At 24.9% G+C, this 21,366-nt stretch overlaps 1 protein-coding gene across 1 annotated transcript in view; it reads left to right on the forward strand.

Annotated features, from left to right (window-relative positions):
• Positions 1-19,733, forward strand: part of LOC129975954 (uncharacterized) — a 37,240-nt gene extending 17,507 nt beyond the window's left edge. Inside the window, exons 11-27 of the mRNA XM_056089264.1 lie at positions 1,412-1,488; positions 3,840-3,934; positions 4,841-4,974; positions 5,331-5,422; positions 6,100-6,160; positions 6,242-6,316; positions 9,366-9,442; positions 9,797-9,891; positions 10,125-10,255; positions 10,788-10,882; positions 11,213-11,309; positions 11,594-11,676; positions 11,833-11,929; positions 13,992-14,077; positions 14,157-14,240; positions 16,316-16,384; positions 17,040-19,733. Coding sequence (XP_055945239.1) covers positions 1,412-1,488; positions 3,840-3,934; positions 4,841-4,974; positions 5,331-5,422; positions 6,100-6,160; positions 6,242-6,316; positions 9,366-9,442; positions 9,797-9,891; positions 10,125-10,255; positions 10,788-10,882; positions 11,213-11,309; positions 11,594-11,676; positions 11,833-11,929; positions 13,992-14,077; positions 14,157-14,240; positions 16,316-16,384; positions 17,040-17,099 — 1,508 coding nt within the window. The 3' untranslated portion in view covers positions 17,100-19,733. The remainder of the gene's footprint in view (positions 1-1,411; positions 1,489-3,839; positions 3,935-4,840; positions 4,975-5,330; positions 5,423-6,099; positions 6,161-6,241; positions 6,317-9,365; positions 9,443-9,796; positions 9,892-10,124; positions 10,256-10,787; positions 10,883-11,212; positions 11,310-11,593; positions 11,677-11,832; positions 11,930-13,991; positions 14,078-14,156; positions 14,241-16,315; positions 16,385-17,039) is intronic.
• The last annotated feature ends 1,633 nt before the right edge of the window (positions 19,734-21,366 follow it).

A 21,366-nucleotide genomic window follows, 5' to 3' on the forward strand; every position in this document is an offset into this window, starting at 1 on the left:
ATATAGTTCAGATTTCAGTATTTGTCAGTCTTCTCAAAATAATATTAAAAAATGTAATACTTTACAATTTGATATATTGGTTGTTTCAGTAACTTAGGTCTATTAATTTTTGATTAATGAATAATATTGTAGCATTTGTGTATTTCTTTGTTAGGCTTCTCTTTTGTTCCATCAAATGCATTTTAAGTATATATATATATATATATATATATATATATATATATATATATATATTCCTATTTTATTTCAAATGCATTTTAAGCAAACTGTTTTATTTCGAAACTTTTGTATTGATTCTTCATTAGTTAATTCATTTTTGCGGTTTATCCGCAATTGCTACTTTTTCTAATTCCATTGATAATCAAAAGTTGCCATAAATTTAAATAGAAAGTAAACCTCCCTATCATTCATCTCTACTAAGGTAAAATCAATAGTAATAGCACTTCTTCTGTGCAACTTCTGTGTAAACGGATATTTGCACAGAAGTTTTCCTGTATCTGAGAACAGAGAGTATATGAAACTTAACAAATTATATAATTCATTCACTCCATCCTTTTTAATATTTTAATAAAAGTAAATTTTTTATGAGTTTTTTTATGCAATAAAAATATTGACAAAAAGCAAATTTTCATTTTTCTTCATTCAATACAAATTGGCGAATCATTCTGTAGGTGTAAATAACCCATATGTTGGTAATTTTTTACTATAGTTAGCAGATTAAGATTTCATGTAATTTGCTGTCATCAAATAATATATATATATTTTTTGTTGCAATATCGCCTTTTCCTTGAAAAGTGCATATTATTACTGTCAGTATTTTCTTGTAGCTATTTTTTATTTTGTAATAATGGTAATTTTTCTATTAGTAGTATTGTTATTCAGTTTTGAATTGAGTGCTAGTAAACAGTATAAATAGGGAAGATTATGCTTAAAGGTAATAGATTATTTCATTCTTAAGTAATTTGCCAATATGTATGGGATTTTGTATTACATCTTTCATGAATAAATTTGCATAATCGGTTCTGAGAAAAGCCTATCTGGATAAATATGCATCTTCTAGCATATTGTATATTTTGTAAAAATTGTTAAAATGTTTACAAAAATGATGTTTATTTTGAAACCTAATGATTTAAAATTATTTTTTGTTTTGTTTTCTAAATTATTTTTTTTTATTTTTCAATAATTTTAGTAAGAAAAAATAGAACACTATTTTTCACATACTATTAAGAAATTATTATGCAATATATAAGAGAAAAAAAAAGGAAATTTTGTGTAAAACCTGGAAATAAGAGGGAAAAATCAAACAGCAGAAATGCATCGTATACTTAATAAATTTTATATTTCAATTTTATTTCTTTTAGGAAATTTTATTGTATTAATATGTAATCAATTATTTTTTTTTCTCTTAAAGTTGCATCAAATATCCAAGCATCATCTGATAATTTCATCGAATTGCTTCATCGTCTTTTATACTTGAATGTTGATGAGGTTGGTGATTTTAATTATAAAAATCAATTTGCTCATATATATGAGCCGTTTATTTTGAAAGTGGGGCAAGTCCATTTTTAAAAAAAATTGAGATAATGGTAGTTATAGATAAAACTTGTTATAATCTTTTTATGAGTAAAAAATTTTAGTAAAAAAATATTTAGATTCTAGTATTTTGGAGATGGAAGTTTTAGCTCTTAACAGTATTGAAAATCTGTTTATTTTGAAAGTGGTGCAAGTCCATCTTTGATATGAAATTATATTTGACCGAATATATTATGGCAAAATTTAGCTCTGGTTGCTCTATGGTGAAGGAAATGTGACCGTTTGACATCATGTCTGAAATCTAGGGTGTTTCTATTTATCTATTTTTGATATTGAAAATCGATGGAACTGGTTGTACAGTATTTAATAAATAATAAAAAGTATGTCTTAATTTTGTGTGTAATAATGTTTGCTTCCATCACCAATTATTCAGTCCAGTGACAACGAAATAAATATCATTGATCACAAATTTTTATTGTCAGGACATTCATTTCTACCGAACGATCATGATTTTGGAGTGGAACTATCCAGTAACTATTCATTCCAGAAACCAGTTCCTTGCATATTCCCCAGGATTACTATAAAATAATACAAAATTGTCGAAAGCGTAATAAATTATTATTACATGAAATTAAACATGGAAATTTATTTTCAACCCAACCTCTGGAAAAAGTGGTTTAAAAAAAATACCAATGGAGAAGCCGTGAATTGATTAACTATTTGCTGGATCAGATTTACAAGAGAATACAGATTTACCATACAAAATGTTCAAAAAAATTTCGATAGAACGAGATTTTTTATTTAAAATTATCGATTTGTCAACACAACGAGGAAGGTAAATAATTCTAAGTAATTTCAGTAATATAAAATTGTCTTTTATGTAAGAAAAAAAAAGGAGATTTATTACATCTGAAAAAAATACAAGGATATGATGGATTTATTACCATTTATATCTCCCGTTCATCATGAATTTTTTTTTTAAGTGATACGTATGTATAATCAATTTGAATAAAATTCAAATTGATTATACCTACGTATAAACTGAAATATATAATTTCATTGAAATTCTTAATAAAACTGAATTGTTTGTTGTTATGTTATATTTTCTATTAGAATATTCTTGGTTTTGTTTCCCTTTTTATCAAATAAATAAATATTTATAAAAATTTGAATAGTATTTTGTTTTTATTCTTAAAAAAAGGCTGATGCAACTGAAATATTATTTCCCAATTAAATGAATGATTGCAATAATTCTTTAATTTTGAAAGTGAGACAAGTCAATTTAGTTATAATGGAACTCTTTATTTTTTTAGCCAGCACTGTAAACACTATTGGATTATAAACTTACATTATCTGGTTCCACAAAATACAAAAAAAAATATATCTATTTATACTTACCAGTATTTTTAAATTTATTGAAATACAAACCTTTAAATATCTAGCAATAACAAAAAATGGACTTGCCCCATTTTCAAAATAAACGACTCATATGGAGTATATATTTTTCAGTTGTTCTCAAATGTGTTTTTTCATTACAGTTCTATTATTTTAATTCTCCAAGCAGCAGTTGTTGTTTTTTTAATTGTAGTTTGGGCTCCAACTTGTTATGCATTCATGTTCATTAATACTGTTTCTATAAAAAACTGTTAAGTAATCTTTAAATAATATTCCTTGGATAATTTGTCACAGAATGCAGTTCATTCCTATCTAATTGCTCAAAGATTAAAATTATTAGTTCAGAATAATTAGTTGTTTGAAGGGTCTAATACAATGTTATGAAATTTGTTCTCCATTTTTACAAAATTTTATTCTTTAAAAATAGGACATTCAGTATTTGCAAATTCCATTTATATGATATAATAAACAGTATATTAAGTATGATAAAGATGAAACATTTAATTACATTTATTACTTCTATGAGTATGAATTAAAGATGGTTATTGAATTTTTATAACTATGATATAAAGCACAGTCAGCCTTTCCTATTTAAGTTTTTTTTTTTTTAAATTTCATTTGTTATCTATTGATATATGGGTTAGAGGGAAAGAATATGCCTTATCAAATATTGTCCTCTTCATTTCATCACAATGTAGAATTATGGGATTTCTCCCATAGCTTTCTATAACTTCAGAATGAATGTTAATTTTATTAAATTAATTCATTCATAATTGCATAATGTTTTATTTATTAATTTTATTATGTATAAATTTTCATGAATATATATGTATAAATTTGTAGTAATTTGAAATAGTGAGTATTTATCTTAATTGTGTTCACATTTTTTTTAAATATGCACTTTGTTGCAGAGACTCAATATGAAAAGAAATATTTTAGAGTTCAGTGGTTTAAAATGTCATCCTAGTTCTAATAACCATGTATATAGAATGAGAATCTTATCTGTGTAAGTATATTAAAGTCATATTGTATAGAATTTTTTATTGCCATTTATTCATTACATTATAAGAAGCTTATTTTTAAAATCTTGTTCTGATTTTCCTATGAGATATTATATTTAGAGGTGACATATTTCCATAGAAATGCAGATTTAAGCATTATCAAAATTGAATTTTTGATTATCATTTTTGAGATCAATTAAATTTATTTTATGTATGATATTTAAAATCAATTAATATATTTCTATCATATTTTTTTATTACTTTGTTTATTTTACTGTTCAATTAATCATACTTTTTTTACTTCTTGATGCATAGTGTCATTATTTTATAAAGTTCAATCTTTTTGTTAAAAGCCAGTGTGATGTCCATATATTAGAATTATTCAAGCCAAGAACATGCTAGATTTTTGTTCAGTGAAAGTTGTATTTTGATTTGAGAAAAGTAAAGTGAAGATTGGGAAAATTTAGGATGGATTTTTCTTATTATTGAAACATTTATTTTCTCTTAATCTGCATGTAAGGAAATAATTGCAGTATCATAAATAATATTAAGTACTAAAAAATTCCATTTATTTATGTCTTCATTTCTTTGCATTTTCTACTCTACAGTCTCTCATGATTATAATTTTTCAATATACAAATTCTTTATTAATTCTGTTTCTTATATAAAAATATTATGTTGTTTTCATTCACATTTGAGATTTTTAATGCTTTGTATTTTGACACAAGATGGGAAATCTTTGTATCAAAATAAAAATAGGTATTATTAATTTATTTTCATCTCAGTTAATCATATTCATATAATACATATGATCTTTAAAATATATTTTACTTGTTCTAAAACTTATATGTGTGAAATTCTTAATGTATTAAATCAAAATTAACTTTTATCTTATTAATGCATTGCTTTAGCCTTCCCATGGAGCAGGTTAAGTTGATTTGCAAAGTATTATGTCTTCCAACTTGGCATAGATCAAGGCAGCTTTTGACAGAAGGAATTATAGATTTCTTGGCTGCACCTCGAATTTCAGTCATGAAAAAAAGGGGTTTGTGCGTTTTTTATTTTAAAAATGAAACCCAAGATACAGATATATTTAATATTTAATCATATACATAACTTTTCTGTTAGTGTTTAGAAATATTTATTTGTAAAATTTAATTTGATCTTTTGTGTTTCTTTTCATTTATTAAGCATAATTTCTGATATTTCTAATCTGAGTTTCTTTTCCTTAACAATACAAATTTTCTGTAAAAGTTTCTTTATGGAGTTACATAATTAGTACTTATTATCAATAAAAATACCAAACTGTTTAAATTTAGTAATATTTTATTTTTGAGTAAAATTAAATAAATTATTATATCACCTTCAAATGTTTATATATATCTTTCTTATTCTTTGCAGTTCCACCCCATTTTACTGATGAAATCACTTTCACATTTGATTCAGCCAAAACACCTAAAGTACCTGACCTCCTAAACACCTCCTTACCTGAGGTATGAAAACATAATCTGGGAATCCTAACTGTTTCTAATGCTCTCCAGCTTTCTGTCAATAGCAAAACTGTTAATTTGTCTCGATTGATGTTGTAATTTAACATTATTTATAGTTATGCAAAATAGTTTAACAGTTTTATCCTTTAAAATGCAAATGTTGTTTACAAGGGAATCTTTAGATATTAGTTAACATGCATAATAGAATTTTCTTACTTTACTTGCAAATATTATAATTCCAGTATTTATTTATTTATTATAAAGTTACATTATTAGTCCCAAAGATTTAGAATCATTAATTTTTATAAAATAATTTTTTTAGAGGAATTTCAACCAAACTGAGGATAAAATTATGATTTTTTTTTATTCTACAATTTCTACATTAAAAAAATTTTTTTTTTTAAATACATAAGGTTCTGTTTCTTTAAAAACTGTTAATCAATATTTCAAGTTAGAACTGCAAACAATTTGTACAGAATTATGATTAATATGTACAAAAATTTTGCTTTTAATTGGTATTTCTCAAACATCTCCTTCTATAAGAAATTCAGATATTTTAATATTAAAATTTCACCTAAATTTTAATAAAGTGCCAACACTTTATAAATTCCCTATAGTGCTTAAAAAGCATCATAAAAAATGAATGAAACTGCCTCTAAAACTTTTTTTTAATACTATAGTTACAGTCTGATGAATTGGAAGAAATTGAAATATTTCCCGACATACATATACAAGATGAAGGTAAGACAGATTTTCTTATTTACAATTGGTTTTGCTTCAGATTTGAAATAAAATTAATTAATGCATACTCTTTAACTTTAGGATCTCCAAGTTTGGAAAATGACTTCTCAGTTGAAAATGAGTATCTTGGTGTTAAGCTTAAAAATTTCTCAAACAGTAAGTTGTGATTTAATTTAGATTTCATATAAAGTTGCTAAATAATGTTTGGGTTTTTCTTTTTTTCCTTTTACAAGTCATATTTCTTAGTTGGTAGTCTGTTTACTTTAGTTTTTCTTTTTAAAAAGAGAAATAATTTTTCTCTCTTCATTTACTTTTTTTTTTTTTTTTTTTTTACCTTTAAAAAATGTTTAAATAAAAATCCATCCGCCTAGAAATATACATACATATGAGGAAAATACTTATCTTTGCATGTTATAAATAAAAAGAGAAAATGTATAATTAAGGCATGTGAAAAAAGCTTTTAAAATTATAATTTCCAATGGGAGATGCAGATATTTTTTAAAACAATTCATAAAGAAATATGTTTTGCGAAAAATTAATAATTTTTTTTATTTTTTTTGACAGATTTTATACTTGCATTTGATCATGTGAATCAAATAAATGGCCTGTTAGTTCTGTTTTGAGAAATAGAAAAATTTGCTTTTAAATGAATAGGTTAAAACTGTGCAGTATGCATTGCGTGTACCCAAAAAATAAAACATTGCTCTTTAGTTAATACCTTAATAAAAATATATCTTCATAAAAGTTCTAATTTTCTTGGTCCCCCCCCCCCCCCAAAAAAAAAAAAAAAAAAATTACACTACAGATTCAGGAAGCATTTTTATCTGCGAAAAAAATCAACTCAGTGAATGACCTGGAAATTTCAAATTTTTCTATTTGGCTATCTGAAAAAAGTATAGAAACAGATTACTTTTTAAACTATACTAATTACAGCAAGTGGGAAACCACCTCATAGTTTTGTGCACATGCATTTCATGAATCTTCCTTTTCAAAGTTGGTGTATTATTTTATAATTGCTTTGTATTTAATAATTTAAATTCCATTTTTATCATGGATAAACTTAGCAGCAAAATTTTGGTTTTCCATTCTTAATTGGTTACATGTTTCTTATGTTCCACCAAACTTCATGATGCAAGAATTTGCATCTCATCCTGAACTTTCAGAAATCTTTAATGTGTGGTGGAATGCCATGGAAATCACCACTTTCTAAATATTATATCTAATACTCGGTTGTGTTGTTGTATGTAGGCTGTTTGTAACATAACACATTTTTTTTTTTTTTCAAATCAAATAGTGAAAGAACTTTTTTTGGTGGTTTGACTAATAACACCTTGTGTTTATGGCATTAGATTCTTTATCACTTGGAATGAATTAGTGAAATAGTTCTTTTTCTTCTGTTCTTCCTTCCATTGATTTGGTTATAAGTGGGTCATAATTTATGGTGTGTTTTTTTTATTTGTTTTGGTGAAGCAGTGAGGAATTTGTTTACAAGGTAAGGTTTATACAATTAGTGTGGTTGAAATATTTTCTTTTTGTTTGTGTTCTTTTTGTATTAGCAATCAGTCATATTCCAAGGATGTTAAAATATATTTTTTTAATATAGTAAAATTTTCTTAGTTTTTAAATAGTTAATTAAAACTTACATTTCTTCTTAGTTTGAAGTATAGATGTTGATTACATTTAAAATCTAAATGCATCGCAAAAAATTTGCCATTTCTGAGGCACTAGATTTATTTGAGGATTATTGGTTATTGAATTTTTTTCAAGTTATAAAATTGTGTAAGTTTTTATGTATGTTTATTATGTATTATGTATGTTTTAATATTTTCATAAATAAATAATGAATAATTATGTTTCAGAAGAAATTAAAAATATGAATTATTTATCAGTAGAATATGTTGTATATGTGTGATGATATTCCAATGACCCCTACTTAGACCCTATTCATGTAAACTAATTGCATAATTTAAAAAAAAAAAATCAGAAAATTTATGTGCGTACATATCAAAGGATTAAATAAATGTCTCTCAGGGGAGATGGATTAATCTTCTGCTTTTTCCATTCTTCATTTAATAAATATTTAGTAGTTATAAATCTATCAACTTAATTGGTGAGTATCAAAATGCTCAGCTTTTTAAAGTAATTTTGCTTATGGAAAAAATGCATTCTCTGGATCCTCCAACATGCATATATTTTAGTTAAATTTGATTTTGATAAATGTTTAATTAATGCATTTAACAATATATTGAATTGAAATCTCTGCCGTTTTATGTTATTGACATTTAAATAAATTGATTACACCATTTGATTGTTATAATTTATCCCACTGGCGTCCTGGCCAAGGGGTAGTGCGTTTTCCATGTGATCTGGGCATCCCGGTTCAGGCATGGTTGTTCTTCCCCCTTGTGTTCTATCTGTGAGGTGTGTGAAAGAGCCCCCACCCCCCTGTAAAAAAGAGGTTGTGCAAGCAAGTGTGTGAGTGTCATCTTCATATGATCTAGAAGTCAAACTTCTGCCCTCAGTTGCTTAGGGACCTTTATCCTCAGAAGCTACTGCACAAAGTTGGCTTAAATCACTGACTTTGTCAGCGGGCTTGTCTATAACAAGTGCATAAGCAACAATAACATAATTTATCCCTTATTTGACCAATAGTGTTTTATTAGGTTGTTTGGGACATGCAAAATTGGTGTTATTTGTTACATGTGCACATAACTGTTAACTTTTCTCATTGTAATGATTAGAAATAAATATGTAATGAAAAGGCAAATTATTGTAACAAATTGTTTCTAAGGGGGAAAAAATCTATATAATATAGAGAAAATAAGCAACTTCTTAAAAAATTACCTATTTTCACTTTTTAAAAACAATTAAAATAGTTTTAACAGATATATAAATGGAATATTGGATTTTTTTTAATATAAAAATTTCAAAAGTAGTGTTTACTGTTTGGTTTTTATTATATTTTCATTATTCATTCTTTTGATAAAAATTATTATTTCCCATTTTAGTTAGTTATCTCTGATTAAATATTATTAATTGCATATTTATTGAATGGACTTCAAGTTAAGCTGCAATATTGTACATACTTCTATAAATGTTTCCACTGAAAAAACTATATTATATAAGAATAAGATAACTATATTATATAAGAATTTTTGGTTATCTCTATGACCCTTTTCTTAATGTATTTTGCTTGTTTATTCAGTTCACTACCAGGTGATCAGTACCCCAGCTGCTAAATTAAATGATGTCCACATGATATTGTATCTCACAACTAGTGCTGTGAGTATTATAGCTTTTATTTTAGTATTAAATTATTGATAATTTTAGCTATATTAATATTTTGTTATTTACTGTAATAATCTAAGATATTTGCAATTTATAAATGTTGAAAAATAAGTTGCTTTTCTTTTTATATATATATAGTTTTGAGGTTCACTTTAGACATAATCATATTTTGTATATAGAACTGTAATCATAATTTTCAATTTTAAAAGATTTCTTTGCTTTATTAACATTATTCCTATGAAGAAGGACTATTTTATGGTGTAGCTATTTATATTTGATTAAAAATTCATTTAAATTTTCGTTGTCAATTTTTTTGGTCTATTTTTATTTATTGTAATTGTTTTTCAGCAAAACAATATTCGTAGAAATATATTAGAATTTTCTGGTTATCCTTTTGATGAATCTTCTACAGAATACCAATGTCGTCGAAATCTTATGGAACAGTAAGTTATTTATAAATATTCAAAAATCGTATTATGTGCATCATTAAAATTTTGATGTGAATTAAATAAGAAATAAACAATATATGTACGATATTTCTTAAATGTATAATATTGATCATCAAAATTATTGCTTAAAGAAAAGTATGAAATAACTGTGTTAATATACTTCAATGCACAGTATATATTTTTAATGTTTTTTTTTTTTTCATTTATTAATATTTTACTTTTGTTAGAATGAGTCTAGATGACTTGAAAACTGTTGCAACTGTCCTTTGCGTTTCACAATACATAGTTGATGAATCAAAAGATAGTCTGATTGATGCAATTTTGAAGTTTCTTCTTAAACCATCAGCTTTACTTAACAGTAAGTTTTTCTTTTTTTCTTATAATCCTGTAATAAGGAATTCTTTATTTAATAAATTTTATTTATCCTTTATAAAGTTTTGGCATTGCTTCCACTACAATAGTTGGACTGATGAATGTTACAAAAAATCATTATCCCAACTTAAAAAAAAAAAAAAAAAAAAAAAAAAAAAGAAAGAAAGAAAAGAAATTTTTCCTTTTATTGTAGTGCTATTTTTTGTTGTTCTTACTTTTTGATTTTTTTACATCATTTCCCTAAATTATCACATTTTATTCTATGTTTATTATTATTTTACTTGTTGATGTAGTTTATGCATGAAGTAGAAATATACTTTATTCATTTTACTCTTTTATGTTTCTGTATTTATGATTATATATTTGTACTTTTTATTACATGAATTATTTAAAAGTAGTTAATTACTAAACAAGAAATTTATTATGATCTTTTTTATCAATAAATATGGCATCACTAAAACATTACCAATTTTTTTCCCCCAATTTAAATCTTTTTTTTTTTTTTCCCCCCTTAACAGGTAGCACCATTATGCCTACTATTTCTTCTGCACCTATTTCTAGACGTTCACCTGTTGTGAAGAAGAAAGCAACTAGCACTAGCAAAACTCCACAGGTAGAAATGATTTATTTATTAGCATTAAGCTGAACATATGAAATTCATAGTTTTGGTAAATTAGCTTGGATTAGTATAAAAAAATTTTAGATATTTCTTTTTTATGATTTAATTATTTGTTTTATTGATAATTGATCTCAAAATTGCAATATAATTCTTTTTCTTTTTTTCATTATTAAACATCATATTTTTATATCTATCTAAGTATATGAATTGCATTCTTTGTATGCTGAAATAACTTTTTTCTGTTCATATACATTTTTATCGCTCACAGTACAGAATTGTTAAACATTTAATGTTTTAGTAATTACTCTTTCCCTCCTACTACAGCTCAATGATATTCTTCCAGAAATTGTGATATCTGAAGTGAAAACTTTGGCTAATGATAAAGATAAGCCAGCACATTCTGTCAACAGTAGTAAAAATGGTTTGTTTTTATTTCATTCAATTTCTCTATTAATCTGGAAATAACTTTTTTCTAGCAAACATATTTAAGAAATTAATCATAACTAAAATATTTTATATTATTCATTTTCTAATAATTTTTAACATATATAATTTTTATATAGTTCCTGAATAAATGTATAAAATCTATAAAAAATGCAACTTTAAATTGTAATTCGTTTCTGTATTTTTAAATATTTTCTTTCTTTCTATCTATCATTATTATTTGATATTATTATGTAATGAAAGTTAACAAATTTGTTTCAGTTGTCAGCAGTTGTACTGCAACTAGTACCGTAGAGTCTAATGTGATATCAACTCCAGAATTCAAGAAAATAACAGCTTCCTTGGTATTTAACATTTTTAATGCTGTCCACTTTTATATTGAATTGCTAGTCTTTTTTCTCTAAGATATCATTTAATAAAATTTTAGTAATTTTTTTATAACTTTGATTTATATCAAATGGGAAAAGTGTTGAATTATTTTATATTCATTCTTTTTGCAGTCAAATGATATTCAAATATTACCTTTACCTAAGAGTACAGATATGAAAGAAGAAAAAAATGAAACTGATGAACCATTATCAAAAGTGAAAAGCAGTGGTAAATAATGTATTCTTTTTTCGTTAAAATTTTTGTTGCCCTATTTCTATTTATCATTAAAATTTCTTCAACTGTTTAAGAATTTATTTATAAAAAATTTATACAGATAATCTTTCCAGAAAATATTTTAAATCTATGTAACATTTCATAGTAAAACATTTTCTTTAGAGATATGCATGTTTTAAAATATCAATTGTTTGAAAACAGTTTTAATTTCTGAATAATTTTATTAATTTTGTTTTTAAGGCAGTATTAAATATTTTGTAAAGAAGTATATATATGTAAGCATTATTTTATGTGAAGCAGAATACAGGTGTGACAAGCAGTGAAGAGACTCAATTTCGTGAAGTCGTTTTATTTCATCGTGGAGAAACACACATTATTTATAAGCCGGAGCGACGAGCAACACACACAACACTGAACAATACAGAAAGAAGTGAGGAAAAAAGCTCTTGAACATTTTATCCCTGGTCTTATATAACCTGAGATATGGATAAGGAAAATATTTCTTTACAGTACTAATGTACAATGAGATTTTGATAGGGATTTTTGCTACACACATCAACGAGGTAAGGGAAACACAGGGATCTTTTAAAGAAAAATGTGCTCATTAGACATTTTTGTAGCCCTTCACACAGAGTGTGGGAAAGTTAAGCTTTTAGCCGGTTCAGCAATTTTACAAAGCTTCTCTTGAATTAATTAAGTAGAGAAAGTGGAATTGGATCACGAAATAAGAGAATATTTTAGAATGAAGTTACTATGGACTAGATTAAGATAAAACTTTGGAAATTAATTAAATTGAAATTAGAGTTTGAAATATCATTACATATATATATATATAATATAATACTCAGTGGTGGGCATTCAAGCATCTCTGTCTTCCGTTATTTCAAAATTTTTCTCTAAAACTTATACTACCACACATGGCAGAAATTTCTGTGATCGTTCACTATTTTACATCCTTAATGTATCATTTTTAGGCATCAATCTACTCTATTTTTCCATAAATCGCCATTAAATTAAAGTCTTATCTTTTTCATTTTCTACCTTTCAGAAACTTAGTGCACCATTTTTAATGGATTTTTGTTATCCTTAGAACATTTAATTTTCTTTACACTTTCTTAAATTATATATTTTTTAAAAATTGAATACAAATATAATATTAAAAATTGTTTTTCAACTGATTTAAAAACTTATTGCATGGGCAGAACATTTGAGGCTATATTTGTTGTGTTTTTAACAATATGAATATTAATGGGTCAAACTCTTCAATATACTATGTAAATATTCAATTGAAGATTGTCTCCAGAACTAACCGTTTCATTACTGGAGATTAAAATCAAAAGCATACTATACTTTTGGTAGCTTATTAATTATTTAGAGGTTAATCAATTATAAAAATTAGTGGAAAATCTTCCCTTTTAAATTTTTGAAAATAAACTCGAATTTCTAAATCTATCATTCAGTTTTTATTTATTTTTTTATTTATCTCACATTTGATATTAAGAAGATTGCTATTTGGATAAGTAGAACATATTCGTCATGACTGTTTTTTAGGAAATTTTACTTTTTAAAATTAATTGATCGAAAAGGATGCTTTTTTACCTTGTAACTGCTCTGTTTCAGTTCTTAGTTAATGAGGAAATAAAACCTTTATGTTTGAAATTCAAAAAGTTTATTTATTCTGATGTATTTTTGGCATGTTTTTATCCAATAAGTCTCTGCATTCAATAACTATAAAGCTAAAATTAAAGTTCTTTTAGAAAGCATTAAACTTTTTATTTATGAAGTAAGAATAATTATGAGTAATGTATTTTACAAGAGAATTTCTGAGTAACATAATTAATGAATAAAACATTGAATTAGGCAGAAAAATTCATTGCCAATTATTGAAACTTCTGTGCTGATATTTTATGATAAAAATATTGTTACCCAGGTCTTTTTAGAGGTTGAAATTCCTTTATTTTTACAAGCCTCAGGATGAAAGGAGATTGGTTTATTCTGTCTTTTTATATTAGTATTAATTTTGTTAAATTTTTCTTCTTTTTTTCCTTCTTTTTAGTATCAATTACTCCAGCACGAATGCCATATGTTGATAGTGATGATGAAGATGATAAACCTTTATCTAAAATGATTGGTCATCCAAATGTAAGCATTTATGTTTTTTAGAAAGATTTTGTGAATTCTATATGTTTTCAAATATTAAAATTGAAATTTTATTTTTTAGGATGACCAGTTAAGAGCTCTTGTCACAAAGATTGTTAAAGAGTCCAAACTTGAAGATATAACTATGAAAACTGTTATTAGAAAAGTAAGATGCCTTGTTTCTAAAATATAAAACATTTTTCCAATAATCTTTTGTAGGTAGTATTTTTTTTAATTATATTTTGAAGATATGTAAGATAATCAGTATCATATTCATTAATTAATTTGCATATTTATATATATTAATTATTTATTAATATATATAAGTTATAAGTAATATATATTTCAATTAATTTTTTTGTTTAAAATAGCTTAAAGCTACATTGTAAATATACAGGATGATTTTTTTTTAAACTGACGGTTCTGAGAGACCTCTATAGCTTGAACTATCAGCCTGAAAGACACCAAATTTAGTATTTGGACTATTAACAATATTGGAAAAAGGAATTTACAAAAAAAAATTTTAGTTCGAAAAGTTGCCGATGGGGGAATGTGGCAGTTTTGATCTAAATTTTAACTTTAAATTTTAACTGCATTATAAAATTTTAAAAAGCTAAATGAATAACAAAGAATTAATTTTTTCATGAATGTGCTAAAAAATAACTTTTTGTAATTGTTCAAGGCCAAGCCTCGTCAACCACCATTCTGGCAAGAAATATCAAAGCAAAGGTTAATTGAAGATCATAATCTGTAGGATTTAATTCATGCAAAAGGCTAATTTTATATGGATAAAAATAAAGAATTTTTCATAAAACTTTCCATACTGTTCAAGCACTAACATCTAGTTGTTGGACAACTCCACTTGTGCTGTTATTACCAGCAGTGCTCGTTCTGATTTCTTTCAACAATTGCAATCGCAACATCTGTGATCGTATCCTCCAATACTGGTTTCCGTCCTCTACCAGGCCAAGTTGCGAGAGAACCTTTTTTTTTTCTCCCAAATTTTTTAATCATTGCTTTCACTGCATTAATTGATAGAGGTCCTTTATGTAAATTGTTTCGACTTCTAAATTCATGAAGAGCGGCCCCTGTATTGGATTGATTAAGATAAAAGAGTTTCACATGTAATGCACGCTGTGCTAAGTCAGACGCATTTTACAAATCAACTGATACTTGAAATGATTTTCCAGGCCCGCTTCTTTTTTTTAACTCAAGATACTGGCGCTGGTGTTGACAACGTAATCGGAATTTTGCTATTTGCAATTTTTCCCCATGTTTTATGCAAAATTTTAGCTGCCTTAAAGTGTAAAGCGCCACATTTTTTCCTATCAGCAACTTTTGGAGTTAAATTTTTTTTTCGTGGATTCCTTTTTCCCATGTTGTCAATAGTCCCTCTTCAAAATTTGATGGCTTTGTGGCTGATGATACAAGCTACAGACGTCTCTCAGTACTGTCAGTTTAAAAAAACACACCCTGTATTTAAAATATTGAATACTTTACAACCTTTATATAATGCAATTGTTTCCTTTTCATCTAATTTTAAATTGAGAATTAAAATATATTGTTTACATTTGAATAATAGGAGTTGTGAAGTAACAATTCATTGGATTTCCCTTAAGAATATATTTTTTTCTATTTTGAAAAATTAATTACATGTAATGAATAATTCTATTCACTATTATCAGAATTTTAGGCATGCATTTGTGCAAATGTTTTTCCTTATTTTTTATGCATATTTTTAATTTTTATATTTTTTCAAATTTTCTAAAACAAGTGTTTTGACACTTCAGAATGTTATATTATAAAAATAAATATTAATTGTAATTAATAAAACGAATAATAATCAACTTTTTAATAATATCAAATTGTAATCAAGCGAAACAAAATGTAAAAAATTAAAATGGGCAAAGAATGATGCAGCTACATGAAAGTTATATATATCAATTCTTATTCAATAGTTACTTTCAGTATTCTTAGCTCTTATTCTTTATAAAATGCATGTTTTTTGTACTAAACACCATTTTCTTAACAGTATATATTTGAGATAAATTTTTGGTTTGTATTGAAAATTTTATAAATTTTATTGCAATGAAAGGCATTTATTTTGCTATTGTAATGAAAAATATATATTTATATATCTTTTTTAATTAATTATATTTACTGTGAAATATATTTTTAATTCAACAAAGAATTTATCATAGTATGAAATAAATCTTTTCTTTTTCATTTTATTTTTATTAGGTATTTGATGCATATCCAAATTTCGATCTTGGATATAGAAAAGAATTTATAAAATCCATTGTGAGACAAGTAAGTCATTCAACATAATTTATAATTAGCATACTGCAGTTTTTTTTTAATTACTTAAATAAACTGGAATTTGAAATCTCATGCTTATTCATTGATCAAAATTGAAAATAATATTGTAATCAACTTTATTCTGGCTCATATTTTTTATTAATAAACTGTTGCTAATTATTTAATAGCAGTGATTTTTTTCTTTTTGAACAAATTTTTGTCTTCATTTTATAAGGTGTGAAAATATGATAATCGAGTTTCCAATTCAGTTATTCATGTTGAATGAAAACAGTTTAGTTTTCTAAAGTTCATTTCTAGCTTCTATAGGAAATATACATTGAACAAAATCTGAAATAAAAATCTTTGTAATATTTTTTTTAAAATTAACAGATTGCCAATATGGACCAGAAAGCCAACATTTTATTGCAACAGCAACAACCAAAACAATATATTTTTTTAATTAAAAGACAAAATGGAATGAAAAGTTTGTAATGGAATTAATTTTCTGAAATGTTTAAGACTTAAAAACGATATTGTTCTTTTGTTGATTTTCAAAAATATACTAATAATTTCTTGAAATCATTAGTGTCTTTTTTTAAACGTTTTTTTAATACAATGTTTTAGTTTTATTTTAAATAAATAAGATTATATGTTTTTCTACTTGTAGATCTTATCTCAAATGGATGATCAGAGCTGTTCTGTGACAACAACAGTGATTACTATTTAACTGTTATGTTTTTGTGTCCAATATTAACTTCTTTTACTAGCCTTCTTGGCTAATATGTGATCCATGTGTGTTGTGTTGATTGATGTTGTATATGTCATTTTACTTGCATTTATTTTTTAATCACTATACATATACAGTGAATCTCATTTTCAATAGTTTTGCACATCCATGTTGAATTTTTAACATAGAATATGTTTTACAGTGAAGTCGCTATTATTTTAGTGACACATTCACTTTTATTTCAACTTCTAAAAGAAATAATAATTCACTTTGATAATACAATTAAGATTCCAAACTAATGATTATTTCAAAAACTAATGATTGCATATGAAATACTGGGAAATCATAGTGACAAATTTCATTAATGGTATATAAAAATTATCTTTAATAGTGTTAATAAATTGTTAATTTCATAATTACATTATTGCATATATATTTTTTTACCTTCAATCATCTACTGTTAAAAGAAAATAAATTTCAAAGTAAAACATAATTTCAGACTAATTTTATTTGCATTACATCGATATTATATGTAAACACAGATTTAATTTTTTCTTTGTTTGTTGAATGTGTCATTTTTTATAACCCATTAAAATGAAAAGAATTTTGAAAAATTTTAATCCATCATATGGCAACATTTGCCTTAGAACTACTAATCAGAACAGGATGGATGGATGGATATTGGATTTTTATGGCGCAAGAGCCAAAACTAATCAGAACAGAATTCAATCATAAGTTAAGGAAGGCTTATACTACAGAAAACATATTCTATGTCTTATTGTTATTTTCATTAATTGGATATGTTTACCTCCTATCATAACCATTATATAAATTGAGTATTCATTGCATTGTCATTCGTTTTGTATTTATATCATGCTTAATAAAATATAATTGTGATAATTTCACACTGTTCAAAACAGTTGCTGATTTAGTCATTATGTAGCCATATTAATCTCCAAGAGAAAACGTTTAGGAACTGTGCCATCCTCCATTTGCATAATTTGTGCTTGTATCATGGATATATCATACAAATTGTTAAAACCATTTCATATTGGTAATAGAAAATCTCACTGATTTGTTATACCATTAAGATGGTAGTGTTTGAAATTGCATCAAATTTTATCATTTATGCTTTCATCATTTGTGTTACATTGGATGCGCACAACCCATCTGTAATAAAAATTGCATTTGTATGTTTCAGCTTTGTCTCTTTTGATAGTATTCTTCGTATCATGTAGAGCACTTTTGATAGATTTAGAATCTTATCTTTTTCATTTGATTTATGCTTTATCTGAAAAAATTTATATTCATTTTTACATTTAAAACTGTGGGAACTATGTAATATATGTGTTCCTGCTGATTTAAAGCTTGAAGAAAAAAAAGTAATCAAATGAAGCTATTAACATTCATCTTCATCCTAATCTATCTCCAAATGAAAGTAAGATTATTTAATACTATTTATCACAGAAATTTTAGCACCATAGTTAATGTTTTTTTAATGATGTTTGAAAGAATACTTTTAAATTCAATCTTATTATGGTCAGTGATAATAAATCAAAATATATAGAATAAGTGATTTTAAAAGTGTGTCAGTTAGAGCTATTAAATTGCATTGGAGGTTAATAAAAAAATTAACCAATCGCTGATTGTTCACAACTATCCTAGAAAAATGGATTAGTTGTTCATGAATAGTAAATTTGTCTTCAGCTCATAATAATTCTAGCAAAATTGTAAGTCATATATATAAAAGAAATTTTTAATCTAATTTTTTAAATATTTATATTCTTGTTTAGATGATATAAACGTTTGATTTGCTTAAAATATTAATATAGTAAGGAAAATTATTATGCTGAAAGAAATCTGTAAATTAGCCAATTTCTTTTTTTTTTTTTTTTTTTACTTTTAATTCCAAAGCATTTACTAAGTTTTTCTGCTATTAAAACCATTTTCCTTTTATTATTCTTTTGTTACATACTTTTTTAACTTTATTGAACATCTGAATTTTGTATATTATAATATTACAGATTTTTCAAGGCTATAGCTCTTTGGGAAATTTTTGTACTTATGCTTTTATATCTATTTCAGAAACGAATGCATTCTTAAATTATATAAAAAAATTGCTCTTCTTCTGAATTCCTATAAAAATATTATATTTGTTTTTTTTTTTTTTTTGTGTGTGTAAAATAAATGAATTCAGATAATTTATTGCAAGGTAACTTTTCCCGTTTGATCAAAATATTAAGAAGCAATCAGTTATATTTCACTGTCACTGACAATTTTAAATTTTTCAAGGGGGTGAAAGAAAAAAAAAATAGCATTTATATTTTGTTTTAGTTGGTATTTTTTTAGAACAAATGTTTTCAGGGCAAATTATTGCTTTAAAAAAGATCGTTTCTTTATTTGAATTACTTTGTCCAGAATGGTCTATGCTTTTAATTATCTTTTATAAATAATTATAATTAAAAATGAATTTTTGTTAATCATGACTACATATATTTTTCTTATGCTACTTAAGTGATTGGAATTATTCTATTTTTACTTTGAAATGATTGATGAACATTTTTGTAATAATTATATGTCCAATAAGCAATATTTAATTATATTAACTACAATAAATGAGATGTGTTTTAAATCATGAATAATTCTTTAAGTTGGACGTGTAATTATTGATTTCCAACAAAAAATGCCAAATTTTTTTCATGCTTGTTTCATAAAAATATACATTTCATATAAAAAGATTTTAAGTCAGATATAAATTTTAAACAATGTTGACCAATTTTGCACATGCTTATATTATGTTTCATTTTGTTATGATTTTTCTATTTCATAATAAATTGATGTTTTTTAATGTTTGTAGTTTTTATCTATTATTTTAAGAATAGTATTCTTTTTTAAATTGTATTTAATGTTAACTAAAATGGTGGTATTTTACAGATTATGCACAACTGAAAAAAACATTAAAATTTAGTAAATAAATCTTTAATTTTGATATCAGTTCAATTTTCAATGAGTAAGATCTTTATAATAAATTTCTTCTCTCCTGTTGATAGGGGTGGGAAGGGTAGTGATGCAAAAAACCTTTCCCCCTATTATTTTTATTGTAGCATTTTTACAGACAGACATTGTTGCATTCCATTATTTTTTATTTATCAAATGTCCATATGGATTGATTTTTATTCTTTATAAAAGTATGTTTTATTTCTCAAGTTTGCAATAAAACTATTAATGAATATTTAATATTTTAACCAAATCCTAGAATATACGGGGTGTACCAAAAAGATTAAAACACCATTTAATTCTTTACCTATTAGAGGTAAATAGATGAAGTAAATTGCAAAGTAAGGTATGAAATAAGACCATGATTATAAAAAAATTCCTGATAATTTTCCAAAAGATATACTTTTTGCAATTTACACTCTCCACTTATCATTATTGGGTGAAGAATTAAACTGCATTTCAATCCTTTTGGGTCACCCTGTATAACGAATAAAAATTTATCTTTAAACTTTCAAAGCTAAGCTAAGGAATTTTTTAAAAAAACTTAAATAATTATTTTGGAATTTGTTAAAATGTAAGACTGCTACAAATTAAGATCAGCTTATTTTAATTGAACTGAAGAAATATTGAGGTAATAATATGTATACATTAATTATCAAAATGAAAGAATTTTGGGGAAAAATGATTATTGATGAAAAATAATTTGCAAAGAATGACATCGAAATTTTGTCAATTGATTAAATGCAAAATACTGAATTTACATATGATAAAAAAAGTCGATCTTGCCATTCTAACAAATGATCTTAGTTTAATTAAATATATAAGGATAATTTTTCAACTGTTGTAAAAGCAATTCACTATTATGGTAACTGCTTTTTAAAGATATTCGAAAGAAAAAAAGTAATATTTGATAAAAAATTTTGTATTTTTCAATAAAAGAAATTTTTTAGGAAGATGCCAATAAATCTTCGTCAGAAATTATGACGTTTTTTTTATGTTTCATTCAATATAGAATTTATGAGTTATATTTTATTTATTCTAATGTGAACATTTTATTTGAACAAACAAAACCATTGTAAGACTGTTTTTCTCATAAAAATTGTAGACATTTCTTTTAATCATAGAGATGTCTAAATTATTTGACTGATATATTTTGATATGCAAAAAAATTTGATTTATAACAAAAGTTGTATAAAAAAGAATTAGCTGGAAACAATTACATACATTAAATGACACAAAAAATACAGCTTCCTACAGTTTGCAATAGAAC

This window comes from Argiope bruennichi, chromosome 1, assembly GCF_947563725.1.
Source record: "Argiope bruennichi chromosome 1, qqArgBrue1.1, whole genome shotgun sequence".
In the NCBI taxonomy this organism is placed as follows: domain Eukaryota; kingdom Metazoa; phylum Arthropoda; class Arachnida; order Araneae; family Araneidae; genus Argiope; species Argiope bruennichi.